The sequence below is a fragment of the Miscanthus floridulus genome, chromosome 3 (assembly GCF_019320115.1).
Source record: "Miscanthus floridulus cultivar M001 chromosome 3, ASM1932011v1, whole genome shotgun sequence".
NCBI classification, from domain to species: Eukaryota; Viridiplantae; Streptophyta; class Magnoliopsida; order Poales; family Poaceae; genus Miscanthus; species Miscanthus floridulus.
In genome coordinates, this window is record NC_089582.1 from 44558612 (window position 1) to 44578263 (window position 19652).

General features: G+C 43.9%; 1 protein-coding gene across 2 annotated transcripts; it reads left to right on the top strand.

Moving 5' to 3' along the window:
• The first annotated feature begins 9722 nt into the window (after positions 1-9722).
• On the top strand, positions 9723-19370 carry LOC136541618 (uncharacterized). Of its 2 annotated transcripts, XM_066533595.1 has the most exons (4): positions 9723-9794; positions 11963-12236; positions 12318-13388; positions 18947-19370. In XM_066533595.1, the coding sequence occupies exons 2-4, from the start codon at positions 11985-11987 to the stop codon at positions 19100-19102; spliced, it is 1479 nt and encodes a 492-aa protein (XP_066389692.1). In that variant the 5' UTR covers positions 9723-9794; positions 11963-11984; the 3' UTR covers positions 19103-19370. The 2 variants fall into 2 exon arrangements, with proteins under 2 accessions (XP_066389692.1, XP_066389691.1); XM_066533594.1 differs by having other exon boundaries at positions 11963-13388.
• The last annotated feature ends 282 nt before the right edge of the window (positions 19371-19652 follow it).

Here is a 19652-nt window from a genome sequence, read left to right on the forward strand (position 1 = left end):
GCAATGACCGGACGCTGTCACCTAGAGTCCGGTCGACTCTAGAGAGGTCCAAATCCCCTGGAGTCACGACCGGATGCGTCCAATCACCACTGACCGGACATAGACAGAGTTTGGTCGATCCTGTCTTCGTCTTCTTCGCTTAACCAGACGTAGGATCACTTTCTGACCGGACGTAGGGAGAACATTGTTCCAGCATCTAGTCACTCCTTCACAGCAACAGTTCACCTCCTGTGAACTGACCGGACGTAGGGGAGCAGAGTCCGGTCCAACGTTCGATCACTCTTTTTCAACAAATCTTCAAAGTCCTTTCACACTGCCTGTTCCCAATCAATTCCTTACTTCAATAAGACCCAAATAAACACCAATTAGGACTGATGTGAGTGACCTCTCTCAAACCCTCAAAATTTTCAAAATATTTTGCCTTAGGCTATAATTCCTTTTAAGGAAATAGGCAATAAAAGGGTGATTGAAGAGAAATGACAAAACAACATTCATGCATATGCAATGCAATACTTGAAAGTAATTCTAGTTGCTTGTTAAGTTTAATCCAAGGTTAAGCTTCTTCACATGTTTTCCTACGGTTATCTTAACCATGTTAGATAAGCCCTAAGTGCATTACCATAAAGTAAACATGTTGTATATTACAATGCAATACAAGGGACAACACAAGCTCATTTTCTAGTGAAATTGCTAAAATCAAGCACATTGAGCTCATTCCTCAACCGACAAAATATTACCTCATCTAGAGGTTTAGTGAAGATATCCGCCAATTGATCATCGGTCCTTACACCTTCTAATAAAATATCATTCTTAGCAACATGATCTCTAAGAAAATGATGGCGGATATCTATGTGCTTGGTGTGAGAGTGTTGAACCGGATTATTAGCAAGTTTTACCACACTCTCATTGTCACATAAAAGAGGTACTTTTTCTAGAACTACACCATAGTCTAGCAAAGTTTGCTTCATGTAAAGTATTTGTGCACAACAAGCACCCGTAGCAATGTATTCCGCTTCGGCGGTGGACAAAGCCACACTATTTTGCTTCTTGGAGGACCAAGATACAAGTGATCTACCAAGCAGATGGCACCCTCCAGATGTGCTTTTTCTATCAACTTTGCAATCAGCATAATCCAAATCGGAATAGCCAACTAATTCAAATATAGCTGATTTGGGATACCAAAGGCCAATGTTTGGTGTGTGCTTGAGATACCTAAGGATTCTTTTAACGGCAATCAAGTGAGCTTCCTTAGGATTAGCTTGAAATCTAGCACACATACACACACTAAATATGATGTCGGGCCTAGATGCGGTTAAATATAACAAGCTACCAATCATAGAGTGGTAAAGAGTTTGATTAACTGTTTTACCTCCCTCATCTAAGTCGAGATGTCCATTAGATGGCATTGGTGTCTTGATTGGCTTACATTCATCTATTTTGAATCTCTTGAGAAGATCATTAGTATATTTCTCTTGAGAGATGAAAATCCCTTCTCTCATTTGCTTGACTTGAAAACCAAGAAAAAATGTAAGCTCTCCAATCATTGACATCTCAAACTCCTTTGACATTAATTCACCAAACTCTTTGTAAGAATCTTTATTTGATGATCCAAAGATGATATCATCAACATATACTTGACAAATGAAGATATATCCATCAAGTTTTTTGGTGAATAGTGTGGTGTCGACCTTCTCAATGGTGAAGCCCTTCTCAATGAGAAAATCCTGAAGATGCTCATACCAAGCTCTTGGGGCTTGCTTAAGCTCATATAGCGCCTTGGACAATCTATAAGCATGATTAGAATATCTAGAGTCTTCAAACCCGGGAGGTTGATCAACATAGACTAGTTCATTAATAAAACCATTTAAAAAGTACTTTTCACATCTATTTGATATAGTTTCATTTCATGATGTGATGCATATGCAAGGAGGATACGAATGGCTTCTAGTCTTGCAACCAGTGCAAAGGTCTCTCCAAAATCCAACCCTTCAACTTGAGAGAACCCGTTTACAACTAGTCTTGCCTTATTCCTCACAACAACGCCTTGATCATCTTGTTTGTTGCGGAACACCCACTTTGTTCCAATGACTCTTGCACCTTGTGGTCGCTCTTCAAGAGTCCAAACTTCATTACAGGTGAAGTTGTTCAACTCTTCATGCATGGTATTTATCCAATCTAGATCATGAAGAGCTTCTTCTACCTTAGTAGGCTCAAAGCAAGAGACAAAAGAGTGATGTTCAATAAACAAAACAAGCTTTTGAGAGCGAGTCATTACTCCCTTTGATGGACTCCCTATGATGAGATCTTATGGATGAGCTTGTAGTAGAGGTGAATTTCTTCTATCAACCACTTGAGGGGGAGGTTGTAGAGCATCAACATCATGTGCTTGTGTCACCATTTGCTCATGGGAGATATGAGTGTCTTTATTTTCTATTCTTCCATCTTTATCACCATCTTGTGGCACATTTGATGAAGAAGGTGGATTAATCACTTGCACATCATCTTCATCATCATTAGGCTTGATGTCTCCAACTAGAATGTTCTTCATAGCCTCCCTCAATGGTTCATCACCTGCATCATCAAGATTCTCATGTGTTCCTTGGGAGCCGTTAGATTCATCAAATTCCACATCATATGTTTCTTCAACCAAGCCGGTGACATGATTAAATACTCTATATGCTTTGGACTTTGATGAGTAACCAACAAGAAAACCAATATCATATCTTTGAAACTTCCCTAGGTGTTGCCGCTTCTTGTAGATGTAGCATTTGCAACCAAACACCCTAAAGGAGACATCCGGCTTCTTCCCATTGAGCAACTCATAAGGTGTCTTGCCAAGAAACTTTTGAAGGAATAGGCGGTTGGATGCATAGCATGCGGTGTTGATAGCTTCCATCCATAGAGCTTCGGGAGTGTTGTACTCATCAAGCATTGTTCTTGCTAGTGTGATCAATGTTTAGTTCTTTCTCTCAACTACACCATTTTATTGAGGAGTATATGTTGCGGAGACCTCATGCTTGACCCCAACTTCATCACAATAAGCTTCAATGTTTATGTTGTCAAATTCCTTTCCATTGTTACTTTTAATCTTCTTGAGTTTCACTTCAAACTCATTTTGTGCTCTCTTGGCAAACTTATTGAAGCATGATGCAACTTTGGATTTGTCATGAAGGAAGAATACCCATGTGTATCTAGAGTAGTCATCAACAATCACAAGACAATAAAGATTTCCTCCCAAACTCTTGTATGTTGTTGTTCCAAATAAATCCATGTGAAGGAGCTCTAGCACTCTTGTTGTTGACATGAAAGCTTTTGTAGGATGAGTATTTGCAGCTTGCTTGTTGGCTTGACATGCACTACAAAGCTTGTCCTTCTCAAACTTCACATCTTTCAACCCTCTCACCAAATCATTCTTCATTAGCTTCTTAAGTGAGCTCATCCCAACATGAGCAAGTCTTCTATGCCATAGTCACCTAAGTGTTGTTTTGGTGAATAGGCAAATCTTCAAATTAGCATCTTCAGAGATGAAGTCCACTAGATATAGGTTGTATCTAAATCCCTTGAATATCACTTGATCATCATCTTTCTTGGATACAACCACTTCCTTCTCGGTAAATAGGCATTGAAAGCCAAGATCACACAATTGTCCAACGGATAGCAAGTTGAAGCTCAATGAAGCAACATATAGCACATTTGAGATTGAATGATCATTTGATATTGCCACTTTGCCCTTTGAAATATCTCCAAATGTGATTCTTTCTTGTCCATCTACTTTTTCATCTAGTGAGGTGAACATACGAGGATCATCGGTCATATGTTATGTGCAACCACTATCAATTATCCAATGACTTCCACCGGTTTTGTAGTTCACCTACACATAAGAGATCAAGCTTTAGGAACCCAAACTTGTTGAGGGCCCTTGACTTTCTCAACAAGTGACTTTGCTACCCAAATTTTCTTAGGCCTATTCTTGTTGAGAGGTCCTAAGAACATAACTTTCATCTTTCCACTAGAGTCCTTTCTAAGCATGTAATGAGTATTGAAAGCAAAGGGTCTAGCATGCTTGGGCAAGGGTTGTGGTGGTGGAGTTTGACACTCATGGGCAAATTGGTCTTCTTATCCACACTCAAAACACCTCTTTGGCTTTGGCTTTGACTTGTGTTGTTGTTGTTGTTGAGCTTGAGCCTTCTTATCTTGGTTTGCCAAATACCCAATGCCATTTCTATCCATCTTCATGACGGTGTTCATTAGTAGCTCACTTTGAAGATGCTTGCCTCTTGTGAACTTGCTCAATCTAATCTTGAGATGCTATTTCTCCAACTTGAGCTTCTTGTTCTTTTCCTTGTGTGCCTCATTATTTTTCTCTTCCTTGAGTTTCTTGTTCTCTTCTTTGAGCTTCTCATTCTCAAGAATCAAATCACCATCATGATCAAGAGTTTCTAGTACTATAGTGTTGGTGGTTTTGAGCTCTTCAAGATCTTTCTTGAGCTTTTCATTATCATGCTTTAGCTTGACATACTCATCATAGTTGTCGGTTTCAACCACTTGGTTGCCTTTGCCACTAGATCCTTGCTCAATGCTCTCAACAATTAAATCATCGCATGATGTAGCTATATCAATCTTAACAACATCATTAGTAGCATCATATGGCTCATTGGATAAAAATTCTTGAGCGATAACAAGATTATCATGATTGATCTTGAGAGCTATATATTCTTCTTTTAGCATTTTGTGGCTAGTGATGAGCTCTTTATGCATCCCCTCAAGTTTATCATGTTTATCTTTAAGCTCTTTCTTAGAAGATTTGAGCCCCTTGAGTTTGGATGACATAGCTTCATTTGCTTCTCTAAGCTCAACACTAGCCTTTTCGGCTATATCACATTTAGCTAAAAGAGAATCATTCTTAGCTTCTAGCTTGTCATTCTTAGCTCTAGTCTTTCTAATGATCTTAGTGTATTGATTTAGCAATTTAACAAGATCATCATATGAAGGTGATTCATATTCATCATCATCACTATCACTATCACTATCATCATTGTTAGCATGATCATCGCCACTACTATCATCATCATTTGGTACCTTCCGTTCACCCTTGGCCATAAGGCATAGGTGTGTAGAGGATGATAGCGGTGGTGTCGGTGAAGATGATGAAGAGTCAATCACAATTGCGGCCACCTTCTCATTATCACTATCATCATTGGATGAGCAACTTGATGAATCAATGTCTGTGAGCCAATCACCGACAATGTATGCCTTGCCATTTTTTTCTTGTGGAAGTCCTTCTTGCCATCTTTCTTCTTATATGGCTTGTTTTTCTTCTTCTCATCTTCATCACTTGAGTCATCTTTATTGCCCTTGCTCTTTTTCTTGTACTTGTCTTTCTTGGGCTTTATGCATTGATGTGCTAGATGACCAAGTTCTCCATAATTGTAGCAATCCATCTCGGAGATTGGCTTCCTTCTAGTGCTAGTGAAGAACTTCTTTTTCTTGCCATCGAACTTGATGTCACTCTTATTGAGCTTCTTTAGCATCTTGGTGGTTCTTCTCACCATGAGAGCAAGACTTACATCATCAACTTCATCATCACTTGAGCTCTCATACTCAATTCTTGCTTTGTCCTTCTCTTGGCTAACCTTGAATGCTAAGTCTTTATCTTTCTTCTTGGTAGAGGATGAGTCATCTTGTGGTGTGATGTGCATGTACATCTCATGAGCATTGATCTTTTCCAAGATTTGAGTCGGTGTAGCGGTGGAAAGATCCCCTTGATGAAGCACGGTCACAATATGCCCATATTTATCAATGGGGAGGACACTCAAGATTTTTATTACAACATCGGATGGTTGCATTTGAGTGAGTCCAAGCCCATTGACTTCCTCTACAAGAACATTCAAGCATGAGTATATTTTATTAGCACTCTCTTTATGAAGCATCTTAAAAGAATTAATCTTTTTCATAACGAGATGATAGCGTTCCTCACGCTCGCTCTTAGTTCCCTTATGGAGCACACAAATGTCTGACCATAGTGCATGGGCATCCTTGTAGTTCCTCACCCGGTTAAACACATCTTTGCAGAGGCCTCTAAAGATGGTGTTTCTGACCTTTGCATTCTATTTCTCATAGTTCACTTCATCGCCTTAAAGGTGTGTGGGATCTTGAGGTTTTGGGAATCCTTGTGAGGCCGCTCTAAGTATTCCAACATCTAGAGCTTCTAAATACGCCTCCATGCGGGTTTTCCAATATGGAAAATCATCTCCCTCAAAGATAGTAGGAGGACCATCTCCATAAGACATCTTTCTCTAGACGGTTAAGTCTAATTTCATGAGCACGAAGCTCCGATATCAATTGAAAGGATCAAGATGCCCAAGAGGGGGGTGAATTGGGCTAATTCTAAAATTATTTGCAATAATTAAACTCTACGATTAGCCCACTTCACCCCTTGTGCCTAGATTGTGTTCCTATTGATCTACCGCATAAAAGTTTAGCAACCTATGTTCCAATCCTACTCTAGCATGGCAATTTTATGAATGTAAAGACAAGAATTGAATTGCTCAAATTAAATGCTTAAAGTAAAGAGAGAAGAAGGAATGCGACGATGTTTTGCCGAGGTATCGGAGAGTCGCCACTCCCCACTAGTCCTCGTTGGAGCACCTACGCAAGGGTGTAGCTCCCTCTTGATCCGCGCAAGGATCAAGTGCTCTTTATGGGTTGATTCTTCGACACTTCGTCGCGGTGAATTACCCATAACCGCTCACAACTTGAGTTGGGTCATCCACAAGCTCCGCTGGATGATCACCAAGCTCACAATCACCACCAAGTCGTCTAGGTGATGGCGATCACCAAGAGTAACAAGCACGAACTCTCACTTGACCACGACAAGCCTAATGAGAAGGGTGGATGCACACTTTGCTACTCTTGCTTTCACTAATGAGGCATCTCTCTTGGATTCTCAAATCTCAATCACCTCACTAGGACCTTGCTCTTCTTGGCACTCTCAAGGGTGTTTCTCAGCTGTTGGAATGAGCAAAAGTGATGCCTTGAGTGAATAGATGAAGTATTTATAATCCCTCATTCAAAACAAATCGTTATGTGCCACTGTGGGGTGATCAGATGCTCTGGTCAAGGTGACTGGACGCTCCAGTCAGTTCTCCCCGCCACCGAGTAGTTAAGTTGTGACCGGACACTGATCAGCATCCGCTCAGTACTAACTGGATGCGTCCAGTCACAAAAACTGCCCTCTAGAACCTTACTGATATTGATCAGACTCTAGAACCCAGCATCTGATCACTTTGCTGCTCAGCGTCCGATCAGTAGCCAGAACCTGATCAGCGTCCGGTTAGCACTGACCGGACACGTCCGATCAGGATTCTCCCTCTCTGGAACCTTACTGGAATTTACCGGACTCTGGCACCCAGTGTCCGGTCATATTTCACTCAGCGTCCGATCATATCTAGATGACTTCACCTTGATCAAATAAACTGACCAGACTCTATGCCAGTGTCCGGTCACACCAAAAATAGCGCCCGGTCAACATTTGACCCTCTATTCACTTCCAACTCGCAATCATATGTGAATGAAGTTTGCTCCAATTAATCTAAGGGCTATTGAGGAGCTACCTAATGCTAGATTTGACAAGTGTGCACCACACCTAACCCACTAGACTCACCTAGGTCAAGCTACCCGTCCATACCCCCTTTAATAGTATGGCCAAAGGAAAAATAAAGTCCTAAACTACTCTAAGTGTCTCTTCAACAACAAACGACACTTAGAACTAGTCTATCCTTAACCTTGTCGTCCATCCTTTGAAAACCGAAATGATTTCTATCGTAGGGGCATGACAACCATGATTGTCCAATCAATTGCCATTACTGTGACCTAACTTAATTACCTCTACAAACACACGTTAGTTACAATAATCACGTATTGCCATTAATCATCGAAACCCAACTAGGGGCCTAGATGCTTTCAGTATATATGTTGCAATTGTTTCATATGGATATTGCAAAAGTAGATCGGTATGTTGCATAAGTTGCAAGTGTTTTAGAGGCATGTTGCAATCGTTTGTTCAAAATGTTTCATCTATTTTAGATGTATGTTGCAAGCATTTTTTATCTAGACATTGCACATGTTTCATATATATGTTGCAAGAGTATGTTCGAAATGTTTTAGCTGTTTCAGTCTTATATTGCAATAAGTGTTTTCATGTTGCAAGTTGTATGTGTTTTATTTGGATGTTGCATATGTTTCACACACATGTTGTAAGTGCATGTTTTAAATGTTTCATCTGCTTCAGACGTCTATTGCATTCAAGTGTTTCATGTTGCAAGTATTTTCGTATTTCAGAGGTATGTTCAGAGTCATGCGGACATGGCTCAAACACCGGGGGAAGGGGCGCGCAGCGCGCCTAGGGTCCTACGGACGGGGCTTGCTCATCCTCATCTTGGCTCCTGGGTCATGCCTGCATGGAGAGAGAGAGAGGAGGGGGTCAGGGGGAAGGAGCGGCGGGCGCAGGACGGGGCGAGAGGCGGACGGGGGTGGGGTACGCGTGTGGGGTGGGACAAGACTAATAGGGACGAACGCGCATGTGCATCAGCGAACGGCACAGCGGTAGGCGCTGGTAGATGGGCTGGCGACGAAGCTAGGGGCGCGCGATCATGTTTTATAATGGGTCGTTCTGCTAGGGCGTTCGGGTGGGAGTGCGCCTAGGGTATCGTCCGACAGAATTCTATCCCATCGTACGTCTGAGCACCAGCAATTCCCTTTGAAGTCTGCATGGATAGTCGACACACACCCTTTATGTTGGTGCCATTTTGAAGTTCCTGATAGTTGGCTCACATCCGTGTTGGTAGATGCTGAAATACAATGGTAGATTTTGGAATTCAAATTTTTGACCCCAAAGATTCAGAGTTTAGAACAAATATTTGAACTTGTAAATAACATCAGATAAAAAATGTTTAACCATAAAGTTGTAGACCATATTGAGAGCTGCAATTTTGGTGTAGATCATTTGAATCTCAAAATTAAAAAAAAAATAAAATGAATATTTAGTCCACTAAATGATCTTACGATGTCAAATTCAAAGATGTAAATCTGACTAGACCATGTTAACACTGAGATCATTTGAAAAATTCAAAAATTTGAATTTTTAAATCTAATAACTTAAAATAAGTATTTGAGCATCTCTTATATAAAAAGAATTATATCAACTATAAAGTTGTAGGTGATATAGAACTCTATAGTTTTGATATAAAGTTTTTATTTATATGACTTCATATGAAAAGGTTATGATTATTTTATATAAGACAAGAGAGAGACCACCTGACAAGTGGCCCAATTACCACTTAAGCAAAACCACCTAAGAAACCACTTTGAAATAATCAAAGGGGATATTGTGTCCAGTTTTGAAAGTTGAGGTATGTTTGTTATTTGGTATTGAAGTTTGAGTGGGTTTTTCAAATTTAGTAACTAATTTAGGAAGGTAAATTGGACTCTACTCTGATGAAAACAGTTTCTGCTTTTGACGCCCTGGGCTGGATCAGAAACCATGCAGCACAAGGCCTGCTCCAGGCCCACTTACGGGACCTTCTCCGGAGTGCGCTCTCTCTCTGTCTCCAGGCCCACGTACGCCCTCAGTCTCTGTCTCCATCTGCTCCTCTCTCTCTACTCTCTCTCTCGTTCACCCCCGTGCGCTCTCTCACTGCCGTTGGCGACGAACTGGGCGACCCGCCGCCGCCGCCGTACGCCAGGCGCCAAGGCCTTCGTCGAGATAGTCTTAGCCGGCGATGAGCACCCACTAGGTCTGATAACGCCCTCCTCTTCCCTTTCTTCTGTGCGAAACCGAGCACCCAAACCCTAAGTATTTGGTACTCGGATTTATTCTAACTTCGGTTTGGGAGAGCAGATGCCTTAATTTCTGCTGTTCTTCTATGTTGGGAGTAGTAGCGACAAACTCCAGAGTGATCTCACCAGTCACCATGAATGTTCTTCTATGTTGGGGAGTAGTAGGGTACAAATTTATACTTGCCAATTCTATGAAATTCTGCTGCTTTAGCTGTTAAGTTAGAGTATTGCAGGTTCACTCAGTTTGCATTATTGCGTAGTACAGTATTGATCTCAGATGTTTATGAGAACAGCAAAGTAATTTAAAACTTGTATTCAACTTATCTACAGATGGAAACTGGAAAAGATGCTGTCAATAACTATGTTGGCCACTTGACATGTGTTATGTAATGGGTAATGGACTTTTTTTTTTAACTTTTCTGCCCCCTTTTATTTCAATTTTCAAAAGTGCGTTTGCTCTAACATGTGTAGATCTGTTTTTTATTCTGTGGGTAATGCACATTATGTAATACCTAGATGATTATCAATATACTTTTGCAAAGTGCAGATGCCTTAATTTAAAGTGACACTCTGGAGTTTGTCCTATATACTATATGTCTAGAGGGGAATAAGTTGTTTTAACTTGAAATCATGCCATAGAGTATAATAGTTTTAGAAATCCAAATATTAGGTTCAGATAAATAAACTGTCTTATATCCTGAATTTTGCCCCTCCAAAAAAAGTTTGACACTGGTGAGGTTTTTGAGTTGATTGCCTTTGGCTTTCTTGCTAGGCATATTAAATTCATTTAGGTCCCAGGTGGTGAGATTTAAAGGTGCACTGTAATTAAACATGATTCTGGTGTTACGTTGGACCATCACCTTGCCAAATATAGTGTTTGTGTACTCCTATATTTCTTTGCGAGCAACAAATGAAATCCATGTATGTTAATCGTCCTAACCGTGGAAGGCATGTTTCAGGAACTCATGCCTAGTAAAGTAGTAATCATATACATATAATTAGTTGGTCACTTAATTGCTGTTAACAGATGATCCTTCTTGGGAACAATGAACTGTTTATGTTAAATATGTTTCATTAAGATTCACAAGAGCTGTTCTTCAATCTGATTTATAACTTTGGGGTTGTTGAACCTGCTAAACCAAAATTGTCATTTTGTCAAAATCTCAAATCCTGAACCAGATTGGAGCACATAGGACATTGCAAAATTGCAGAATCATTTTAATGTCTAATATAGGAAATAGTTTAGTGGCCAGGGGTTCCAGCATTCCCATTAGCAAAAACACAATAATCCAACATGTTGCAGTGCTTCAAACAATTTCCATGAAAAATCATGTATGTAAGGTACATAAAGCAAGTAATCTGACAAAAAATTGATTTCGTTCATCTTTGATATTATGATTGTAAAAACACAAATGGTACTGTTAGAACATCATGAAAAATACCAGATTGAAAGCTTGTCAGTTTCGTTTCTTAATATCTAGGATGGATTTTACATTTTTTTATTAATGCAACATCATGGAAAGGAGGTGTGCTGGTGTGTTGTATGTTTCTCTTGTTCTATTATATAATGCAATGATACGCAGTTCTCCTACCTGTTCAAGAAAAAAAAAATACATCGGTACTATTTATGCAGGTTTACTGGACATTGTATGTACATGTTTTGACGAACTTTGTATGTACAACATACATTGGTATTAATGCAATATTGCTCAGTATTTTGAAATGTTCCATCACAATATGAGGTACTGATGGTCAAAGATTAGACACTTTGATACTTATATTGATACGCTTTTGTTAATAGCTTACTTGTTCAGTAGAGGAGAGGCTTGGTCCTATTACCAGCATGATTGTTTTAAATAAACCAGGTTGGTATCTTTGAAAATTCATGTAATACTGTGTTTTGTTTGGTTGATTATTCTTTTGTTTCGGAGATGATTTTTTGTGATGCTTAGTGCCTTATATGTGCAAGGCATTAAAATTTTTATGTTGGTAATATAGTGTGCCAGTCTGACTTCATTGTGTGTTTGATAAATCAAAAGGGATTTTCTTGTCTTCTGCATATAGCCCTGAATAATATTATTAATATTTTTATTATTAACTCTACCATTTCACTTCGAAACTGCAGGAGTATATTCTGTGCCAATGAAATGTCTGCCTCTGAAAACCAGGCTGCTGAAGCCAGAATGGACACAAGTGCCAGGAAAATTGTCCCAACTGGGAACAAAATCCGTATTCGTTTACCATTACCACTGAGAAAGAGGTTGGCTGAAGGCCTTCAGACCATGAGCACAGGATTGCCTGAGGATACGAAAAAACACGCTGCTAAGGAAGTACCTGAATATACTAATGACACCGCCGAAAACACCACATTTGTTGACACTGAACTGAAGATTGAAAAGGTAAGCACCAAGCCCCCTAGTATCAAATTATCAACAGATGGAAACTTGAAAACCATGTCTAAAGACAGTCTATGTGAACAGGCAAACAGCAACAACCTGTGCAAAACCATGTCAAAGGACAGAGTGTGTGAAGAGGCTAATTTCATTGTCCCAGACCTGAATCTGACAACCACTGCTGGCATGCAAGATAACACAGAAAGCGTTTGCCCTGTAAGGAAAGGGTCATGTGAAGAGGGACACACAGACATTATGAGCAATGGGCTGCCTCCTGAGAGCAGCAAAACATCAAAGAAGGAAGCATGTGTAGGAGCCATGGACAGCACCCCAAGCATGGAACTTTCAATCACAAGAGTGCAAGGTGAAGTGGAAAAGAACGACTCCACTACTAAACCCTGTGAAGCTGCTAGTGAAAATATCCTAAGCAAGAAGCTACTCTATGAGACAAACAGCAATACCTCAAGGAAGAGAGTAACTGAAGAAGCTAAGATCAACAACCCAAGCAAGAATCTGAAAACCTCTGCAGGGAAGTGTGGAGAGGCGAATGACTGTTTCCCAATCAGACGACCCGTTGATCAATCTAATGACAAGAAATTTAGCAAAAAGATGCGTACCTCTGCAGTACAAGCTACTGACACCAGCCAGAACACTTCCGGACTGAAACTTCCTACCTCTGTTGGCCTGGCTGTGGAACAAAGTACCAGCACTGCATTCTTGGAGACCACAAAAGTGTATAAAGAGTTTGAGGAGAAGGTTAAGAGAACTGTATACCTTGACAACTTGTCCCGCCTGGCTACAGATGCAGTCATTACGACGGCTTTGAACCAGTTTGGTAATGTCAAAAGCGTCAGTTTTCTGACCAACTATACAGTTCCATTTGACATTCCCCAATCTGCATTAGTAGAAATGGAAACTGAGAAGGATGCTGAGTCCGTGGTCAACATACTAGATGAGTTCCCATTCATGCTGTCTGGGATGCCAAGGCCTGTGAGGGCGAAGCATGCCACAGCTGAAATGTTCAATGACCGTCCACGGAAACCTGGAAGGAAGTTAGAATTCCATTGGGTGGGCCCTACAGACCCTGATTGTCATAATGTCAGAAAGTTTAAGTTGATGTCCAAGAGGCATGAGTTGGAGAACTTAGCACTAATCAAGGTAAAATTCTTGTTCTTGGTGTAGAAGTTAAGTCCTGCTCCCAGTTATCACTTAGTTATCTGTGCTTAATTATGTTTCTGCTATTAAGGCCTTGGGCAGCACAAGTGACTGTGCAAGTACCCAGGCAGTTAGCTGTTTAGTTAATGCTCTAATGAGCCATCAATGTAATCAATGTGCTACTTATCTCCTATATATGAAAGAGCAGTCGCCTAGGTGTGTAATCCCTGGCTGAGTAAAAACACTCTGTACCTCCAACAATTGGTACCAGAGCCTAGGTTAGACACCTCTCTCTCATCTTCTACTCGAGCCCCCTTCCCTGCTTTCTCATCCATGGCCTCGACATCTTCTGAGCGCCGAAGGAAGGCTGCCAAGGGCGTCAGCGATGCGGAGGACTCCTCTGGCCGGGCCGCGCGCTTGAAAGCTGCAGAGGAGGCAGCTGCGCAGGCGGTCCAGGCGGCGCGGCAGGCGGCGGCGGCTGCAGAGGAGGCGGCAAGGACCGCGCGGGTGCTGAGGGAGGAGATTGCAGCAGAGAAGGAAGAAGAGGAGCTGGAGTATGAAGAAGAAGAGGAGGAGGTCAAGAGCCCGCGCCGGAGGTCTCCATCTCCGCCAGTCCGCAGGCGTGGCCGCGGTGGCGGGCGTCGGGAGTCGCCTGTGTACGACAGGGTCGTATACAGGGACTCGGGCAGCAGCACGAACTGGCCGATGCTGTCCAAGACGAACTACCACGAATGGAGCCAAGAGATGAAACTGCGAATGCAGGCACGCGATCTGTGGGACGCAGTTGAAGGAGAGCGGGTCTCGTTCCGCGACGACCGGCGGGCTATGGAGGCGATTGTCGCAGCGGTTCCCAAGGAGATGGGGATTCCGCTCATCGACAAGCGGACGGCGAAGGAGGCGTGGGACGCCATAGCTGCTGCGCGCATCGGCGTGGACAGGGTCCGCCGCGCGACGCTGCAACGCATCCGCCGCGACTGGGAGAACATCAGTGTCAAGCCAGGAGAGAGCGTCGAAGATTTTGCCTTCCGCCTCTCAACTCTGCATCGACAGCTTGTCCTTCATGGTGATCAGGACATCGATGAGAGGCGTGTGGTGGAGAAGTATCTGCGTACAGTACCGTCGAAGTATGCGCAGATTGTGGTTGCTATTGAGCAGTTTCTGGACTTTGACATGCTCACGCTTGAGGAAGCCACTGGGAGGCTCAAGGCTGTTGATGACCGTGAAGAGCAAGCGCCTACCGAGCCAATCACCGTCGGCGGCAAGCTCATGTATACTGAGGAGCAATGGCGCGCACGCTGGAAGAAGGAGAAGAAGGGCAGCGGGGATGATTCTGCTGGCTCTAGTTCAAAGAATCAGCGCGGCGGCGGCCAAGGCGGCGGTGGTGGCCGCGGTCGCGGCGGCTGGCGAGGAAAGGGCCGTGGCGGCGGCCGCGATGGTGGACGCTGTGGCGATACCTGCCACAATTGTGGCCAGGAGGGCCACTGGGCAAGAGACTGCCCTCATCCACGCCGAGACAGAGATGGTGACCGTGATGGTGGCGGTGACCGTGGCAGCGGACGGGGCAGAGGCCGTCGTGGCGGCGGCCGCGGTGGCAATCAAGGCCAGCACGCTGGTGGCCGAGGGGGCGCAGGCGGCGGTGACGGCGGCCACAATGGCCGTGTGCAGTATGCAGAATGCGAGGATGATGGGGCTCTGTTTCTGGCGCATGGGCTCGTTGATCTTGATAAGTGCGCGCCGGCATACACCTATGCTGCTCAAGAGGTGAATCTGGAAGAACCAAAAGCCCGCGCCTTCCTTGGTGCCAATGGCGATGAAGAAAAGGCAGATGTGTGGTACCTTGATTCAGGAGCTACACACCATATGACTGGACGGCGTGAGCTCTTTTCTGACTTGAACACGGACGTGCGAGGCACGGTCCGATTTGGAGATGCGTCCAAGGTTGACATCAAAGGCATCGGTTCGATTGCTTTCGAAGGAAGAACTGGTGAGCATAGGGTGCTGCAGGGTGTGTACTATATACCAGCCCTGAAGAATTCCATTATCAGTCTGGGTCAGCTTGACGAGACTGGCTCCAAGGTGGAGATATATCACGACGTGTTACGTATCTGGGAACACACTGGCCGTTTGATTGCCAAGGTGAAGAGAGGGGCTAACAGATTGTACACACTCCAACTTCATGCAGCCCAGCCACTTTGTCTTGCAGCATGCAGAGGAGATGTAGCGTGGCAGTGGCATGAGAGGATGGGGCATTTGAATTTTGATGCACTCCGCAGACTTGGGAAGGAGGAGATGGCGCGCGGTGTCCCGGTTATTGACCATGTGGAGCAGGTGTGTGACACCTGTGTCACCACCAAAATGAGAAGGCGCCCGTTCCCAGCTGCAACACAGTACCGTGCCAAACAGCCCCTTGAGCTGGTGCACGGCGATCTTTGCGGACCAGTGACACCTGCAACACCTGGAGGGAATCGATATTTCCTGCTGCTTGTCGATGACGCTAGCCGTTTCATGTGGGCAGCGCTCATACCAAGCAAGGATGCAGCAGCAGAAGCCATCAAGCGCATCAAACTGAGCGCAGAGGCGGAGAGTGGTCAGAAAATCAGGGTGCTTCGCACCGATAATGGAGGAGAATTCACAGTTGCTGATTTCGCTACCTACTGCGCAGAACAAGGCATTAAGAGGCACTTCAGTGCTCCTCACTCACCTCAGCAGAATGGGGTAGTTGAACGGCGCAATCAGTCAGTAGTGGCCATGGCAAGGGCACTGCTTAAGCAGAGGGGCCTGCCAGCTCGGTTTTGGGGGGAGGCTGTGATGACAGCAGTCCACATACTGAACCGATCACCGACACGTGCGTTGAAGGGGATCACCCCATATGAGGCCTGGCATGGACGTTCACCAACTCTGGGACACATGAAAGTGTTTGGGTGTGTGGCATACACAAGGAAGCTCAGTCAGCTGCGCAAACTTGATGACCGCGGCGAGGCCGGCGTGTTTATTGGTTATGCAGAAGGAGCTAAGGCATATAGGGTGTTTGAGCCTGTGAGCGGGCGTGTCAGGATCAGCCGTGATGTTGTATTTGATGAAGAACATGGCTGGGATTGGTCCTCGCCGGAATCTGGGCCATCAGCTGTGAACAGCAGTGAATTCACAGTTGAGTATGTCTGGTCAGAGGAGGTGAGCGAACCAGCGCCGCCGTCGTCGCCTCTGCTCCCGGATTCACCAAGAACACCCGCATCAAACAGCCCAATTGGAGTTGAAGGAGCAGAGGGCTCCGCATCAACTCATCCTCAAGCTAATTCTGCTCCAGCGGCACTGGAAGTGTCACCACCGCCACCAAGTCCTCAGATTGAGCATGCCACGCCTCTGGAGGATGATGATGATCGACTGGATGCTTATCACGAGGATGAACCACTTCGCTACAGAACTGTCAGCAATATCATTGGCCAGCAGCCCACACCGCCACCTGCAACTCGCCTGTTCGCAGAGCTGCATCTAACGCACTCTGGCGAACCAACTTCGCATACTGAAGCCAAGAGAGATCCAGCGTGGTGCGCAGCAATGAAAGAAGAGCTGCGATCAGTAGAGAGAAACAAGACCTGGGAGCTTGTGAAGCCTCCTGCTGGTCACCGTCCAATCACCCTGAAGTGGGTGTTCAAATTGAAGAAGGACGAACACGGTAATGTTATCAAACACAAAGCCAGACTTGTCGCTCGTGGCTTTGTCCAGCAAGAAGGCGTGGATTATGATGATGCTTTCGCCCCTGTCGCACGCATGGAATCCGTTCGAGTCTTGTTGGCTCTGGCGGCACAGGAGGGTTGGTCTGTTCATCAGATGGACGTCAAGTCCGCATTTCTGAATGGAGACCTCAACGAGGAGGTATATGTGCATCAGCCGCCTGGCTTTGTTGTTGCTGGACAAGAAGACAAGGTGTATCGCTTGCGCAAAGCTCTGTATGGCCTACGGCAAGCACCAAGAGCATGGAATGCAAAGCTTGATTCAACATTAAAGAAGAAAGGTTTCAGACAAAGCAACCATGAAGCTGCAATCTATAGGCGAGGTTCTGGAAACTCTCTGTTGCTTGTCGGTGTGTATGTGGATGATTTGATATCACAGGGGCCAAAGAGCAGGATGTTGAAAGCTTCAAGGCTGAAATGAAAGCAACATTTGAGATGAGTGACCTCGGGCTCTTAAGCTTCTATCTGGGCATTGAAGTACAGCAGAACACCGATGGCATCACCCTTAGACAGACTCACTATGCCAAAAGGATACTGGAATTGGGTGGTATGGTGGACTGCAACCCAGCAGCCACTCCTATGGAGGAAAGGCTAAGATTGAGCAAGAAGAGTACAGCCAAGGAAGTTGATCCAACACAGTACAGGCAGCTGGTTGGAAGCCTGCGATATTTGGTTCATACTCGACCTGACTTGGCATTTGCAGTCGGGTTTGTGAGTAGATTTCTGGAGAGGCCCACCATAGAGCATCAGCAGGCAGTGAAGCGTATCCTTCGGTATGTGGCAGGCAGTCTGGAGTATGGCCTGCACTTCACCAAGGCATCCAGTGAAGCCAGATTCATTGGCTACTGTGACTCAGACTTGGCTGGAGATATTGACTCAAGCAAGAGCACTACAGGTTGTCTATTTTTCCTAGGCAACAATCTGGTCAGTTGGCAGTCCATTAAACAAAGAGTGGTTGCCTTATCTAGCTGTGAAGCAGAGTATGTTGCCATGACTACTGCTGCAACACAAGCTCTGTGGCTGTCCAGGTTACTTGCTGAATTGTTGGGAAAGAAAGTGGAAGTAGTAGAGCTGCGAGTGGATAACAAATCAGCAATAGCACTTGCAAAGAACCCTGTCTTTCATGACAGAAGCAAGCATATAAGAATCAAACAACACTTCATCAGAGATTGTGTTGAAGAAGGCAGCATCAAGACTGAGTTCGTCGCCACAAATGATCAACTGGCAGATATTCTGACTAAGGCCTTAGGCAAGGCCAAGTTTGAAGACATGAGAAGCAAGATTGGGATCATGAAGATCAAGGATGGGGGGAAGCAGGTCTTAGGGGGAGAACTGTAGAAGTTAAGTCCTGCTCCCAGTTATCACTTAGTTATCTGTGCTTAATTATGTTTCTGCTATTAAGGCCTTGGGCAGCACAAGTGACTGTGCAAGTACCCAGGCAGTTAGCTGTTTAGTTAATGCTCTAATGAGCCATCAATGTAATCAATGTGCTACTTATCTCCTATATATGAAAGAGCAGTCGCCTGGGTGTGTAATCCCTGGCTGAGTAAAAACACTCTGTACCTCCAACACTTGGTTGGCGGCTTGGCTTCTAAACCGTCATCAGTTCCAAATTTGATGAACTTGAATAGTAGCTATCATTCTATCACAAATAAGTTTTTAGAATAGAATCTTATCACTAAAACTCACACTTCAGAAGTTTTTACAGCAGTAAAATTTGAGCGCAAAACAATGTTATCTGGGTCATGTGACCTGTCACAGTCCTTGCATGTGATGTGCCTTTTAATTTGCTTCATTTGGCAATGTGCTTGTATCGTTGAATCCTTGTAGAATGAACTGCAAGAGGAGGCACTGCTCGCAAAGCATCAGCAGGACAATCTGAATTGTCATTACAGGAAGCTTGAGACTGTAGACAGCGTGATTATGAATGGCGGGCTCAATCGCCTGACTCACATTTACAACTTCCGTTTCGATGAAATGTATTGAGAGTGTCAGGTGTACATGGCCCTGTTTTGACCTCGGAACATATCTGTTGGTGGAATTGAGCTGGGAATATGATGTCAGGATCTGATTAAAGTCTGTTTTAATGCTTTTTAGTCTGTTGGCATCGAAGTATCTGTGTTACATAGATTTTTTACATATCCTAGTTTGGACCACATAGGTCTAGCTCCCTGGTTTTCGGCATGGCATTGAACAATCAGCTGATGGAGGAATTACTGAATATTGGGTGCTCAAATTACTGAATATTGCTATATCTTTAGGCCCCTTTTGGAATGGAGGAATTTTTTTTCCTGTTCTTGCGTTTTGCTATGAAATTATTATAGGATCACAATGAAATTATTGCTATATCACAATGCAACATACTGTATTATTCAGCTCAAAGCCTAAAATAATAAACGGACCTATAACATCATTATAGGATCAAACCATACTTTTTGACATGTTCTTCATACTTTGATCCATTGCTGTACCTTCCATCAACAATTAAATATATAGCTATGGCATACGTTTGGGATTGCAGAAGGCGCAGTTGGCC